The sequence below is a fragment of the Dipodomys merriami genome, unplaced genomic scaffold, assembly GCF_024711535.1.
Source record: "Dipodomys merriami isolate MVZ:Mamm:240054 unplaced genomic scaffold, mDipMer1.0.p SCAF_10, whole genome shotgun sequence".
NCBI lineage: Eukaryota > Metazoa > Chordata > Mammalia > Rodentia > Heteromyidae > Dipodomys > Dipodomys merriami.
The window spans coordinates 33742420-33759667 of NW_027202271.1; the positions used below are offsets into that span (position 1 = coordinate 33742420).

General features: G+C 35.4%; 1 protein-coding gene across 1 annotated transcript; it reads left to right on the top strand.

Annotated features, from left to right (window-relative positions):
- Window positions 1-5936: 5936 nt before the first annotated feature.
- On the top strand, window positions 5937-16415 carry Glipr1l1 (GLIPR1 like 1). The gene is made up of 5 exons (XM_070036811.1): window positions 5937-6193; window positions 10292-10537; window positions 11220-11320; window positions 13857-13945; window positions 16263-16415. Exons 1-5 carry the CDS (start codon window positions 6020-6022, stop codon window positions 16352-16354), a joined length of 702 nt encoding a protein of 233 aa, XP_069892912.1. The 5' UTR covers window positions 5937-6019; the 3' UTR covers window positions 16355-16415.
- The last annotated feature ends 833 nt before the right edge of the window (window positions 16416-17248 follow it).

The following is a 17248-nucleotide window of genomic DNA, read 5'->3' on the forward strand; positions in this document are numbered from 1 at the left end:
TAATCCTAGCTACTCAGGAGACTAACAGCTGAGGAAAGAGGTTCAAAGTTAGCCTAGGGAAAAAAAAATCCATGAAACTTATCTCCAATCAACTACTCCCTAAAAAAGCAGGAAGTGTAGCTGTATCTCAAAAGTTAACAGTGTTGATCTTGAGCAAAAATGCTCAGGGACAGCACCTAAACCCCTGAATTCAGCACAAAGACCAGCACAAAAAAAAAATTAGAAGAAGAAGAAGAAGAAGAGCAGAGTCCACAACTACTTAATGAATCATCTTGCAAGAGAAAAATCCAACAGTTTATATACTTTGAATGGATTCTTCCTTCTAGAGAACAGTTGAGTTTGGTTCCTAGGAGCAGCAGCCGCTCCTTTAACATCTAAATCCATTCCAGTTTCTGTATTTATCATTGCAGTGTTACTGAACTTTTAAATAGGTACAACAAATATAAAATGGTCATTCTTACTCTAAACAAGCCATATAACTCATACACATTACACACCAAAAAAATCACTGTGGTTAATGTTCAATCACTTTTATTTAGATCTTTGAAACCAACTTTTTATGAGGCAGTTACATTATACCCCTGACATACTAATGGGTTCCCAAAGAGGTTCATATCTTCATCCCTGGATTCTGTAAATATATCCCTTACATGGTAAAAAGACTTCGTCCACATGACTAAGGATTTTGAGGTGGGAGATTATCTTCAACTAGACTGTAGGCTCAATGAGCTACCTAGGTCCTTACAAGAGAGAGGAAGGAAGATAAAGTAATACAGGGAAGACAATAGGATGGAAGCAAAGGTACCCACAGCTGGCTAGAAGATGGAGGAAAGGAACAGGAAGCTTCCAAAAGGCAAGGGTGTCAAATATGGATTTTCCCATAGGATCTCCACAAGGAAAGAAGGAGTCCTGCTGACAGCTACATTTTAATAACTCAGAAGTCATTCTGTTCTCTCATCTGATGAACTATAAACGCATATGTTTATGTTGGTTTGAATCTCTACGTTTGCAGCAATTATTTTTATTGCAGAAATAGGAAACAAGTGCATGGCCCCCTTCTCTACCACTGTAAGATCCTCCAACTTATACTTCTATCTCAATAGAATTACAGTAATTTACCACCAAACCTGGCTTGGTTTTGTTTCTGTTTTGAGATGAAGTATCCCTAACTCTTTGCCCAAACTGGCTTTGAATCAAGGTCCTCCTCCTATACCTCCAGACTATGGCCTTCTTTTCAGAGTTCTCTCTCACAAGAAAGTATAAAATTAAAACATGAGAGATGTCAACATTTCAAAGCTGTCATCATTTGTTCATTTTGTAGGCCCCGGATTTGCTGTTTGGTCACAATCATAAGAGCTCTTGTTTGCCATCATGACTACCCAGCTAACAATTAGGGATGAATTGGAGATGCTGAAAAGTCAGCTCATTGCTTCTCCACACACATTATCAGACTCCCAGTTGTTGAACTAGGAAAGTTAGTTCAAATCATTGTACTCCATTTGCAAATAATAAAAAGAGTTAAGTATAAATATAAGAATATTCAGGTCCTTAACTGTAGGAGTTCTTTCCATTTTCCCCTAAAACTGCAGAGACCACAAATGTGGTTATCCCTTGCCCTTAATTTACCATAGACATGTACTAAATGTATATACATGTAGCATATATATATACAAATAGATATCTAACATGTGTAGTTAATAAAGTAATGCACCATGAAATACCTGTAGTGTGTGTGTGTGCGTGTGCATGTGTGTGTGCTGATGCCAGGGTAAAACTCAAGACTTGAGCACTGTCACCAAGTTTTGTGCTCAATGCTAGTTAGCACTTTACCATTTGAGATTCCACTCCACTTCAGACATTTTGGTAGTTTATTGGAGATAAGAGTCTCACAGACTTTCCTGCCCAGGGTGGCTCTGAAATGTGATCCTCAGATCTCAGTCTCCGGAGTAGCTAGGATTACAGGCATGAGCCACTGGTGCCAGCTATACATATATATTTTTTAACACATTCTTAGGTTAGTTTTACCTCCCTGCACCTAATTAGAACTATCACAATGCCAGCACAAACTGTCTGAAAAGTATGAGGCTAGATGTTAACAGCATTGGATATATACTGATTACTCTTCAGTACTAGACTGTAAGCCTTTGCTCACCTTGTATCCTTGGGAATTAATAGAAAATCCAGAAGACAGTAAGCACTTAATATTTATTAAGTAAGTAAATTTAGTCAATTCAGATATGAGAATTCAGAAGTATATAACATAAAAATGATTCATACAAATCCAATAGCAATGTTCAAAGAGAAATACCAAACTACACAGAGGACCTTAGCATTTTTAAAGTTAGAATAGTCAGGTCCAACCATCTAATTTAAAGACTCTTAAGATTTGCATACAGTTTCAAAGTTCAACCTTCTGATTTTCAGACAGAGCAAACTAAGACCCAGAAAAGTGGATTTTCCTTTACCAAATTCTCTGTCACAGAAAAGCCTGAATGCATACATGAGTTTCAGACCTCTTTTCCAATACCTGTATTCTGCTAGCACAGATACTCGAAGAATCAGAAGGGAATTAGCTGCAGGTACCAAAGACTTGAAACCTAACCTGAGTGGTTCAAGAATCAACACTTCAAACAAATACATGTGAGCCAATCTTTGGACTGCCCTTGTCCTAAATCACTGAGTGAGAAGAGGATAGCAAGAGAAAGGAAAAGCAGTTCTGAACAGCTACTGGCGCCACTCAAAGAGTCTACGTTATAGAGCATTATCTCTTGTATGTATTAACTACTGTTAACCAATGCCTTTGGTATCCCCAGAAAGAAAAACTGATTTTCCACTTCCCTTATTTTTTTTAAAACTCCAATTCTCATTTCTCTTTTGGGTAAGTAATTTTGTTGGCTATTAAGTTGCTTATACCAAATCAAAACAAATTAATCTACACCAGCTTATACATCCATTTATACACAAGGTGCAATCTGTCGGTTCAAATTAGTGTATAAACTCCAGTAAGGCAGGGCCCAAGTTAATCTTGCATCCCAAGGATGCAAGGATCCCAAGGATCTGAAAATGGACAGTAAGTCATTCCTGCTTTGAAGAAAAGCAGAGTAATCCTCCTTGCCCGCCCCTAATTAAATTATTCCTCAGCACCAGCAAGTTGCTACCTACCCCCTGCATATCTGGGATTCGCGAAAGTCAGGCTGGGGACACTAGGGACAGCCAACTTGACTCTCCCTAAAAGGTGGATAAAGCCAAGGCGATTTCAGGAAGAACCTTCTTCAAACAACTTCAGGCGGCAGACGTTGGAAGGGACAGTTTCCAGCTCCTATTACACAAGCCAAGCCAAGTCGGTCTGCAGGTTGCTTGGCAACCAATGCTGGCATGAAGGGGTGGGCGGCAGAAGTAAGGCTTTAATTGCCCTCCCTCACTTCCAGGAGTAGGGGGGGAGGGGAGGCAGTAATAACAAAAAGAACATGATCCTTCTTTTTTTTTTAATTTTATTTTATTTTATTTGAGAACATACTGTACAGAGGGGTTACAATTACATTGGCAGGATAATGCATACATAAGAACATGATCCTTCTATGGCCACCTGTTGTCCCAAAGCTGTCTGCTGTCCTCTCCTTCTACCCACCCCCCAAGTAGACACAGGCCAAAGCACCCCTCAACTCCAAAGCTCACCATAAAATCCAACGCCCTGGAGAAATGCATCAGGGGCTGCAGGAGACATTTAAGGCCCCACCCGCACACCTTCCCCAAAGCCAGGCCTGAAGTGGACTCACCACACTTCCCTTAGTCAGGGAGAGCTCCAAAGCCTGGCATGGATTCAAAGAGGAAATTGTGTCCTTGTGCATTTAATTGAATTATTTTGAGTATTTCATAAAACAACTACCATATGCCCAGCACCCAGATAGATACTTGATGGGAAAATAACTTTATTTGCCATCAAAAAGCCTGTAATTATTTAAAAAGACAAGACTGTGTCCTGTGCTGCTGGCTCACATCCCTATAATCCTAACTACTCTAGAGGCTGAGTACTGAGGATAGCAGTTCAAATCCAGACCGGGGAAGGAGGTTCTTACCTCCAATAAACTACTCCCATCTTCAAAATAAGCAGGAATCAGAGCTCTCGCTCAAATAGGAGTTAGTCTTGAGCAAAAGAAGCTTAGGGACAGCACCAGGCCGGCATAAAAGAAGAAAAAATAAAAAGACTGTATTAGTCTTTGCATACAAGTTAGACTACATTAGTATATGTAATCTTTATTATTTTGCATAGTTAAAGCCCTAGGACCAGTACACACACACATACACACACACACACACACACACACACACACACACACACACACACACACACACACACACAAATAATATTAATTTCGTCCCTTCTATACATATGACAAGATATACTTTCTGCTCTCAAAAAGATTAAAACATACACAAGATTATGAGGAAAGTTGAAGAGTAATTTATTCATTCATTTATTTAATATATTTTTTTATTAAAGGCCTAAAGATTCTGTACCAGTTCTATGTGCTAGAGATAATGCACTGAGAAAAAAAAAAAAAGGTATTTTCTCAATGCAGGCTACAATCTAATAGAGGAGACAGATGTTACAGAAATTAATGATAGAAATTCAGGTAGCAATTGACACAATCAAAAAATAAATAGAAGGTAGGGAACTCAGACTGAAGGTCTGTAGAGTCCTGAAAGCAAAAGGAAAAGCAAGCACAAGGAACTGAATAAGAAGCAACTTTGTCAGTCTGATGGATGTGGCTGAAGTAGAAGATATGGAGCTGTGCCCTGACTGACTGCAGGCAAGGGACCAGAGGTTAGCCATAGTTAGACTATGTAATGCCAGTAGGATTACGCAGAATATATAGAGGCTCATAGGTTTACATAAATGGAAGTGAATAAATGCATGTATCCGTATATGTATGTATATGTGTTTGTGTATGTGTCCTGGGGTATGAACTACAAGAAGCTCAGCTTGACTACATGGAACACTATTTGTAGCAATTTGCTATCAACAGGTAATAGACTAGAAATATTTTCTATCTTATCTAGTACAATTTCCATTCAGACCTTTACTTCCTTTCATTTTATAATATAATTTCTACTTTTCAAAATTTTATTTTCTTGTAAAGATGCTGTACAGAGGGGTTATAGTTACATCAATAAGGTATTGGGGGGGAAAAGAATATAATTTCAACTTTCTATTAAAATAATACTTAGTTTCAGCAGAGTGAGTTTTTTTCCTTTTTATGCACTTTTTTAATTGTAAAAATGCTATACAGAGGGGTTACAGTTATATGAGCAAGGTAATGAGTACATTTCCTGGAGTGAGTTTTTGATACGTGTTTTAGTGGTAGATGCAAACATGTTCACTGTAAACAACCTATATTGCTATATAAAGATATCTTTTGAAACATATAAATACTGAAAATGTATTATTTAATCGCATTGGAAAGTACTTGTTTATATTAGAAAACAGTACAGGCCGTACCACACAGTTAAAATCTGGAGCCAAATGAGTCAGATAAAGTAAACTAGTGTTTTAGACGTTTGTGGAGATAATCCTTTAAGATCCCAGTTAATCCCGAATTTACAAATTGCCTACTCTCAAATCTCTGAGGGAAGGAACAAATGGATGCCTTGGGTCTAGGTAAAACAATTCAAAGGCTCCGCAGAGAAGCTAGATTGCTCGGCGCTTTGCCAGCATCCAGCACACCTTGCTCTTGTGCCTTGAAACTGGATCACAATCCAGTGCCCCTCGGAGATGATTCCAGATAGGATCCGCAGGAAGCGAATCACAACTCTACAAGCCGAAGATGTCTCAAGCCTTCCCCTCCAGCCCCATGGCTCAGTGGCTGCGCCCACCCCCTGGCTCCATCCCCAGCAGGGCTCGAGCCTGGGCAGAAGGATGGAGCGCCCGGCCTGGGAGCGCGATCCCTGGAGAAAGCGGAAACCCGACTGCCCTGGCAGTTACCGGCTAGTGCAGGCCGGGCATCCTTCCTGCCTTTCCATGGCTATGAAGACATTAAGTTGCTTGTGGACCTTCAGCTTCTTTATACTGGTAGCTAGTAGGTCGAACCAAGTGCCGTCGATCACAGACTCACACTTCATAGAACAGTACATCAAGGTCCACAATGATTACCGGAGAAGGGTCGATCCTCCCGCTGCTGACATGCAATACTTGGTGAGATTAGAACCAGCTGGGGCTTCCTAGAGCCCTGTTTCATGGGCATATTGGCTTTACTACAGTCTGGACTCCACGTGTAATATAAAGATCACATCTGGGGGGGAGGGGCCTTGTCCCCTCCTTGGTAAGGATGGAAGGCCAAGAGGAGGCAAAATTGGAAGCTGTTCTTTGCCTGTTCTTTCCCGCCCTGTTTGAGGTAGGAAAGGAAGCCCAGTGGTATTTGAGAGTTGCTTGGTTTTATTTTTTTTATTATTGCTGAAGTGGATCGTACATTGCACAGGTGTTGTTGTTTTCTTTACCATGGCTTTCCATCCTACATATTCAACATACTCTATGTAAAAGACAGAACACAGGGATGGAGAATTCTCTTGTTTCTTTACCTACTTTTTTTAAACATATTTTTGTGGCTTTTATTATATATATATTATCGTTAGTAGTTGTACAAAAGAGGTTTCAATTCAACATGTCAACTTATGAAGACAATGCATCTTGTCACCTCGTGATTAGTTGTTTTATTTTTATATCGTAGGAACCGAAGATGGAAACAGTACGTATTAGTCATCTAGTATTTTCTATGGAAAATAACAAATATGAGAGATTTGTTAGAACAATACTCCCTGGCTCTGTGATTTGCAGACTCTCTCTCGTGATCATAGTCAGTAAGGGATAAGAATGTACTGTGTTGAAAAATAGGAGTATTTGATTATTAAAATCACACATAGAATTTGCACACTTTAAATAAGTTCTTGAGCATGTATGATATTACTAGGAAATTCCCGTCATAATTTTTTTCTCACTTGTAAATATCACTCTGAGCATGAATATCTATGGTATCACTGTATTTTTATATTCATGGTATATGTACATACTTTGTCACTGAGGGTAACTCAAGTTTCCTTCTTTTCTCTTCAGAAGTGAGAAAATTTGTTATTAAATCAGAACTCAGACACTAAAATTAAAATTCAAAATTGTACTGTTCTACAAGACAGAAAAATAGTTTTGAAGAGAAGTTTCAGATGGGTGTAACAAATACAACAAACATATTTTTCATACAGAATCATTAAAGGACTTTAACTTAAAATGTAATATTTATATTAGCCTCCAACTAATTTCAGTAGTCTAGGGTATGTATTTGATGTTACTGTTTCCTCCATGCTTATTTGAGTAGTGACCTCTTTTTTAAAGGACTATTTTATGCTACAAAGTGTTATTTAAATGTGTGTATATGTACATACTATATTTTCCAAGGCAAACAATAAAAACATAAATGCAAAATCAATTTTACTTTACACAGCTATCTGCAAGAGAGAGAAAAGAAGGCATAGGGTTGAAGATTCATGGAGATAAAATTCTTCTTTAGCTTTATCTTGTTTTATAATTTGACTTTGTAAGTATGTAAAATTATTGCAGAATTTTAAAGCTTAAACTAAGAAAAAATACCCTTCAGAAGGAAATGTTTAAAAGTTAAACAAATGTATCAAATGGGCCAGATAACTATTTTTTAAAAATGATGCACCAAGCTGTACAATACAGTATGTTAACTGTACATTTCTACTATAATATATTCCAGGGACAAAATTAACTAGAAATAAATCTTAAACTGAATCCAAAAATGTTAATGCTAATAGTTATATTTGTCACATGTCTTAAAGAATCTCATTGTATATAGATTACAAAGCAAAAAATATATAATTTTGGAGAATCAAGAATTTCAGTATAAGAGAAAGTAAAATATTAGGACATAGTCACATATATTAAAACACTGACCTTCAAATACTAGTTGAAATGCTAACATGAACTCACAATTTCTTTCTTCATATTCCTTAGCTTTGTCTGTGTTAAATGATACAGAAACAAAGAGCACCAATAACAATGATTATTTGCGGCTTCCCATATTTTCACACTAACAGAAAATTTGCTTAGAGGAAAAAAATTTGGATGGCTGAATGTGAGTATGGTGTGAAGCAGAAAACATCCCAAATAAACCTGGCACGTTGTTGAGGTACCCGGGGAAAAAAAAGACCCAAAGAGTGATAGCTTCAAATAAAAGGCAAAGAACTCTAATTAAGATACATACTAGCATGTCTCCTTTGGAGGAAGTTTTAATCCACTTCAGGATGCATATTATCAAGATACTTTCATATATAGGATAGCTGGATTTTATTTGTTTAAATAAGCTTAATATGCCCAGATTGCAAATGCATCCAGTCAGTAATATCACTGTCTGCATGTGGAAGACATGCTCCCATGGATCATATGTAAAGATGTCAATAAGCTTCATTAGGTCACTTGCTTTGTCAGTGAATTGTTTAATAGCTAATTAACATTTCAAAAACAAGATACAGAAGTTCAAAAAGTACCATTCATACTGTAATTATGACAAAAAACCCACTGAAAACAATTTTTAAAGCTATATTCTCTAAAATCATTGAAGTACTTATGGTGGTAAAAAAAATCTAAATGAGCGACAGTTCCCCATAAAGGTAACTCATGCTAATTCAGCACTTCTCTGTGGCTGTTGTCATCATTGAGAAATTTGTCACTTTAGGAGCCACTAGTAGTAGGTAAATCAAGCCTATTTTAGGGCAACATCTCATCCAATATAGTACTCCAACTTTTAAAGCAACTGGTCAAGAGAAAGAAGAAATACAACCCAAATAAATAGGAAAAGAAAAGTCAATTCATTCTGTTTGTTTATGGTAGGATTCTATATACAGAAAAAATTCTAAAGAACATAATCCCAGACTGTTGGAACTGATAAATGAATTCAGGAAAGCAGAAGTATATAAAATCAGCATGATTTTTTTCTATATACCACTAAAAATCTACAGTCCCAGGAATAGGAAAGGCAGATAATCCAATCAGTAACTATAAGACAGGACTGTAAGCACTAAGACAGGTGCAATGAAGCACGTTTAGTAACTGAATCTCTGCCCTCTCCCAGCTATCATTTTCTTGCTGGTCTACTTTTCTTTTCTTTCAGAGGAGACCACATAATCCAACATGGCCATTGCTATTTTCACTAGGGTGACTATTCCTATATACCTTAGGGATGTCACCAAACCTTACCTGAAAAACTCAAAACCAAGGGTTGTAGAGAGGAGAGGATGGTAACCAGAAAGGAAGGGTATACATGTTGACCAGAAATGAGCTGAAAGAGAAAAAGAACTTAACATACAGACAAGGGAGAAAAATCCCATTGATATGTTGAATTGGTGTTAGCAAAAAGAATAGTCAATGAGTATTTGTTCTGCACTTATAGTAAGTCTGCATGACCTTTTGTATTCTAGACTTTGACATATTGCTTATTTCTAGGGCTGGAGACCTGGTTCAAGAGGTAGAGTGTTTTGCCTACCAACTGTGAGCTCCTGATTCTCTCTCAATCTACAGTTGATTTTTCACATGCATACTTTGCTGAGTAGAAGGAAGGAAAATACAGAGGGAGGAAGGGAGAAAGGAAAGGAGGGAGGGAAGGAGGGGAGGAAGGAGGGAGGAAGAAAGGAAGGAAGGAAGGAAGGAAGGAAGGAAGGAAGGAAGGAAAGAAGGAAGGAAGGAAGGAAGGAAGGAAAGGAGGGAGGGAGGAAGGGAGGGAGGGAGGAAGGGAGGGAGGGAGGGAAAAGGAGTAAATAGAGGAGGAGAGAATTATTTAAATCACATTGAGAATGTTTATTGTATCAAAGAACTACAAGTATCAAATAAGTGTTTTGGGAACAAAGCTAAAAAGGAAAATATATAAATATCCATAACATAACAGCTACTGAAAAAAAAACTTTTTTGTCTTTTTTTTTATTGTGAAAATACCGTATAGAGGGGTTACAATTACATGGGCGAGATAATGAGTACATTTCTAATCAAGCATTGTTGCCTCCTCCTTTGTTTCCCCTTCCCATCCCTTCCCATCCCCCCTCCCCAAAGTTGTAAAGTTTGTTTTTCAACATAACAACTTGTACATCTCATTGCTGCAATGGGTCCACCTGTATCCCATTTAAACAATTTGTTTTGTCTTATTGTTATAAATTCAAGCTACATGTAATTGATAATAATAATTTTAATGTAAGCAGAAACATTTCAATTTAAATTGTCCTTATTTTCCAGCGCTGGAATGCTGACTTAGCAAGAATTGCTAAAGAATGGTCCGTCAAGTGCAAACTTGAACATAACCCATGTACTACAAAACCATATCAATGCTTTGAAGAGTATGAATACATTGGAGAAAATATGTGGATAGGTGGAATTAATGACTTTTCACCAAAAGCTGCTGTTACTTTTTGGCACAATGAAAGCTTATCTTATGATTATGATACGCTATCATGTTCTCGAGTTTGCGGCCATTATACACAGGTGTGGTGTGTGTGTGTATCTGTCACATAAATACATATGTGTGTATATACATATATGCATATGTATATATGTGCATATATGTATAAATAGTGATTTATCTGTGTACATTTCAATTGTAAGAAAACTTGCCAATATTTTCTTCCAAGTTCCTATACAATTTACCTTCATTTGAGAAGTATCCTCATGAGGTATAGAATTCCATGTAGTGAGTTTGTTTATGCCAAAGTTAAATTTTTTTGTGTGATACTGAGATTACAACTCAAGGTCACATACTTGCTAATAAGGAACTTGACCACTTGAGCCATGCCACCAGTACTTTTTTGCTTTAGTTGTCTAATAATGTCTTGGTCTACACAGTTTAATTCTGATATTGTTTATGATATGACCACAGAAAGAATTTAAATGTGTCCTCAATTATCTAGAAAAATATGAATTTATCTGGGTATTATGATATAAGTTACATATTCTCCTTTTACTTATGGGAATTATCTGTGAGGGGTAAACTAGGTAGCGAGCCTCTAAGAAAGTTGCCTAAACAAAATAATCCTATACAACATATAAGATGTTAGAAAACTCATAATCATTAAATACTTTGTATGGCAAAGATCATTCCTATTCTAATCATTTATTGTTTGCATATGATTGTTTTGAATATGTTCCTTTATACTTCTTTTCCATATAGGTTGTTTGGGCCACTTCAAATAGAATTGGTTGTGCAATTACACTTTGTCCTAACCTCGGGGGAGCTTCAATTGCCTTATTTGTATGTAACTATGGACCTGCGTAAGTCATTTTGTAATTTAAAATATCTGAAGTTGAAACTACTAACTGTTCACGTAAAGAATGAATATGAGAATATAAGAGAAATGTATTCTACTTGAGTAAAATCATCCTTCTATAGTATTGATAAAACAGGTAAAACTAATGCTGATAGAATATTGTGTTGTATGAAGAAGTATACCTGTCATGAAATATTTAAAATTGAGAGTAAAAAGAATGGAAGTTGTTTCTTTTTTCTGGAAGTTGTTTCTTAAGTATAAAAGAGTAGTAGTAGAAAATAAATTGCCCCAGTAATATCTAAATCCTAGAACACAATAAGGTTGGTTGATTCTTCTCTGATTCATAAATTGAATGGGAAAACAGTTGTGAAGGATGATAAAATAATATTTTTCTGAAAAAAACAACATAATTCTTAAATTGCCTATGGGCAGGAACCTGAAAATATGGAAGCACTCCAGTCTTGAGTTCAAGCTCCAATACACACACACACACACACACACACACACACACACACACACACACACACACACACACACACACACACACACACAGAGTAAGGGGAGAGAGGCATAATTGAAGAAGAAATTGAAGGCCAATGTTTTGCTATATACAAGAAACATAATTTAAACTTAAAGACAAACATAGTCAAATAAAATAATGGCTAGTTTTCCCAATCTAATAAGTTTTAAGAAAAACTCAACTGTAATGTTGGTATTGTTATCAGACTATAGATTTGGGAACAAAGAATATTACCAAAGGTGGAGATTAGTTCAAAACTATAATGTGGTTAATTAAGAGGACTTAAAAAATCTAAATGCTTGTATGCCCTAAAAATTGAAGTTAAAGTTATATAAAGCAAATTCAATAGAATGGCAAAAAGCAATAGAAAAAATACAAAGTTATCACCAGAAATTTCAATACTTTGCAATAGAAGAAGACAGTAGAAGAAAATGAGTTGGTTACAGATTTGAACAGCATAATCAACCAACTTCATTCGCTTAACATTAGTTGACTATACCCCATAACAATTGCAGAATACATATTCTTTTATGTATAGCTCACATTTTCTATCAGTCATAATCTGTAATAAAATAAATTTTGGTAAATTTAAACAGCTAAAAATCATGCAAAGCATAGTATCTGACCACATTGGAATTAAATTACAAGCAAATAACAGAATGGCATTGTAATTTGACAATATTTTAATATTAACATACAAGTAAATTATAAATCAGAGAAAAAAATTAAACAGAAATTGGTATTGTGAAGCGAAGAAAAATGAACACAAATTGTTTGGGGATACCATTAAACCAACCAGTTGAAGGGAAGTTATAGTACTAAAGGCCCACGATGTAAATGGAAAATCCCTTCTAATCAATGACCTCGTCTTCCATCTAAGAAACTGGGGGGGTGGAGGGGACGAAAATTTAAACACAAAGCAAGAAAAAAATAATAAAAATATTCATACATAAGTGAAATGACCAATAAAAATAACAGAAAAATCATTAAGATCCAAAGCTATTTAATAAAGAAATTACCAATTCTCAACCCATAGTGATTAGGAAGACATGATATTTCATTCTTATGGAAATAGATGACACAGCACAGCATGTTTTACAGACAACAAAATGGAAAATATCAACATTTAAGCCAGTAATGTTTCCAATTTAAATAAGATGGAAAAACGTCTCACAAATTATACAGAAAAGAGCATAGAACACTGTAGAGAAGTATCCCTCAAATCACAAATACAAAAATTCTAAATAAAGCAATTGAATCCAATAATATATTAACAACATAGCTAACCTAAGGGGAGGTTATCCTGAGAAAATGAGGCTGACTCAACATTCCAAAATCATCCAAGAAATTTACCATGTAATCTACTGAAAGTAAGGATAATGTGGTTATTTCAAAAGATGGAAAGGAAAGAATATCATTAAAAATAAGAACTCTCTGAAATAAAAATGAAGATATGTCTTGAATATAACGAGGGTCACCCAAGGAAACTTGGTAGCTAACATAATAACTAACAGTAAGAGTCTTTTCTGTAAATTACCAAGTAGTAAACATATTACACTACAGGCCATGCACCACTGTATCTTATATATTAATCTTTGGTTATTGTTTTTCTTCTTTAGTAATCTTTTTATTTTTGCTTTGACTATTAAAGTATAAGAAATAATTCTTAGTCTTCAAACTGCACAAAAACCATGACCCATTTTTTTGGAGGGGGGCATTTTTGGCCTTTGATCTATCTCTTTTTAACTGCTAATTCATAGTTCTATATAGAAAATACAATAGAGTACCAAAACTCTTCTAGAACCAATAGATAACTTTATCAGTATAGAAGGCCAAGTAAGAACTATTTTAACCATTTCTTTTTATTAAAGGAATGAAGCATATGTTGGGACAATACTTGTTAGTTTTCTTTATCAATACACATAATTTAGTGAATGGCCAAACTGGTTTACATAAATACACGCACAAAATTTGAAAAGATATAGCCATTTTATCCAATAAATGTTTTTCTTTTTTACAGAGGAAATTTTGCAAATAAGGCCCCTTATATAAAAGGAAAATCCTGCTCTCTGTGTCCAAAAGGACTGAAATGCGTGAGGAGGCTCTGCAGTAAGCAATAATTAGTAATAATAATAATGTTTAGACAATGATTTTTTCATAAATTCATTACATTTTAAATGGTAATACCTTTAGTTTAAATTTTATGGATAAGATCTCACTGCTTCTATGTAATATAATTCATTTGCCACAAATGATTATATTAAAACTCAGATTCTTTCTCTCTGCACTGATTACTCCAGCTCTCAATTTAAAAAACAGAAATGATGCAGAACTGTGATCCAGTTTGTGGCCATACTCAAAATACTATTGGCTGCAGTGTGTATTTGTGTTTTCCTCTATATATCTCCTTTTATTATTTATTGTTAGAATAACAACTCATTCAGAAGTAAGCACTGATTGTTCTGAACTCGAATAATGCTTAAAATTAACATTTTCCCTATATCTCCTCAAATGATCCTGATTCTTTTTCCATTAGTGCTAATGTTGTAAGCTATATCCAAACATAGCCCTACTGTAAGATCTCAAAGGGTAGGAAAGTTAAGTGGTGACTCAATAGTCCAATATTAAACCATTCCCTCTGCAATTTGGTCATGAGGTTAGCCTTATAGATGGCTAGATTCTTGTAATATTTTATGTATAATTTCAAAACTTATAAAATTTATACATAAAATAAAAATATTTCAATATTGTATTTATAATGTTATGCTTATATAATTATATTTATGTAATTATACATTATAAAATAAATTTGTTTACAATAGTTTATATTTCTGCAATTAAATTCAGAATTATAATTGATCTACAAGCTTTCTTCCTCATTTGTATTTACAAAATTTCAACTTTAAGATAGTCAAAAAAGAAACTGAAAGTAGGAAGTGTTACTTTTTCATTTCTTTTATGTAGATTACAATTGTGTAAGATTCTTATTACCTATTTTTTTAATATTTGGAAGACATAATCTGTAAAACTTTTTATTCTGGTGTCTGTGTTATGTATTTGTAAATTTTAGTTACTGATTCCTTTAATGATTATGTGATATTTAGGATTGGGGAAAATATTTGTAAATTATTTTATTCTTTTATTTCTGCTAAATATGTAATTATGGTCCACCTAAGTCTTAGGAACTGATTGATGTGCTTCCTCTTTTTTGTTGTTAGTTTTTATTTAAATATAACTTTTAGCTTGGTTGGCTTCTTTACTGAGACAGGGATCATGGCACAATATGTCAATACATATTGTGTTAGAATTGAGTAGCTTACCTCAGGAGGTGACTAATAGGACATTAAAAAAATCATACAAAGTTACTTCAGCCCAAAACAAAGGCACCAAAAATTTCCATTTTAACACATTAGAGATCATTTTCTACCACAATTTATATTATAGGTAATAGTACTTATAGCTCTCTGAAATGATCACTCTTACTAATTTTACCTACTTATTCCATAAATTAATGATAGATTGTTCACCCTTTACCATAAAGGAAACTTAATTTTTTTCTTCTGATCACCATTATGGCCAAAGCCTTAAAATCATGCTTAGTACATCACAGAAAATCAATGAAAATGCACAAGTAAATGTAGGGGGGGAAGCAAAGAAAAGGAAAGAACTCTTAATACAAGATCCTCCCAGGAGGCTAAGTGGAAAAGAATAAATAGATGTGAAAAGACAAGGAACAATACCTGAGGCAAGGACCACAGAAATTTAGGTGATAGTTAAAGGTAAACATGAAGAAATTACATTTGATCAAGGACTTGAATTGAGCATGGTGGAGTGCTAAAAATAAAGTTGAGGGGCTGGAATGTGGCTTAGTGGTAGAGTACTTGCCTAACATGCATGAAGCCCTGGGTTCAATTCCTCAGTACCACATAAACAGAAAAAGCCAGAAGTGGCACTGTGGCTCAAGTGGCAGAGTGCTAGCCTTGAGCAAAAGAAGCTCGAGGACAGTATCCAGGCCCTGAGTTCATGCCCCAGGATTGGCAAAAAATAAAATAAAATAAAGTTGACTGCTTTGTAGTTGAGTAAATTTCAAGACTTTGTGCCTTCAACAGGAGACAATCTATACATATTTGTTCACAATGACACCTGTAAGTGGGAGCTTCATGAATATTTTTAAGTACAGTAGGGCTTAGAGAAAAAACATTCATTTTCTTAAGTTAGAATGCCAAACTACTTTTTCTAAATTGATTATCCTATTTTTAGAACCAGTAAAAATAAATAAATGCTTTCTGTTTTCACAAAATGTTCCTATTTTAAAAGGTCCAAACATTTTTGACCCTAACAATCTGTATCAAAACATTTCAGTGTTGCTTCAGTCATTTTATCCCTTTGAAGTTATATTGATTTGATTCTTGTGTTTTGTTTACAGAACATCCACATAAGATGACCAAGGCAAAAGCATCTCGGAGGACAGCTCGTAACTTACTCATCCTAGGTTTTATTCTTCAGAAAGTATTTTAATTATCATTTATATACCACAATAAAGGAACCGTGTATGGCTAACTGTAACTCATCATCAGTTTAATTCTCTATTAAATCATCGACACTACTAAGTGGAATCTAAACTTATTAAATGTCTTATTTATTCATCTATACTCTTTTGGGGGCTAGAAATCAGGGCTCCATGCTCTTGGTTGGCACATTTGCTCAAAGTTGGTGCTCTACCATTTGAGGTACCACCTCCACTGGATTTTTGTAAATGGAAGATATTGTAGTGCAGAAAGCAGGAAGTAATAGAATAAAGCCAACTTTAAAAAAAAAACAATTACTATTATACGGCTGGGAAATTGGCTCAGTAGAGTGTTGCCTTGCATGCATGAGGCCCTGGGTTCGATTCCTCAGCACCACATAAGCAGAAAAATGTCTGAAGTAGTGCTGTGGCTCAAGTGGTAGGGTGTTAGCATTGATCTGAAGACCTGAGAGACAGTGCCTAGGCCCAGAATTCAGCCCCCACGACCAACCCCCAAGAAAATACCATTATATATCTATCAAAAGAGTTCTATTCTCTAGTATTCTAATAAGTATGGGCTATTGTTTAAGTTGCTACAATTTATGGAGATCAGTACACTTCAGATATGACACACTATCTTTATATACCAGTAATTAACTTCAAGAATAGTGAGAGCTGGCAGGTTACTGGTATTCCCAAAAGAAGGACTGGGGATAGAGGGATCAAGAGGCACAGGAGAGGAGTTTCACACAGCAAGGTAGATTATATGCAAAATACCAACAGTACACCCTCGGGTGGGGGGAGCAGGTAATGGAGAATAGATAGCTCCACCAAGCACCTGAGGACCCTGATCTCTGAATTCCTGGGCTAACAATACATATACATACATACATATACATACATAC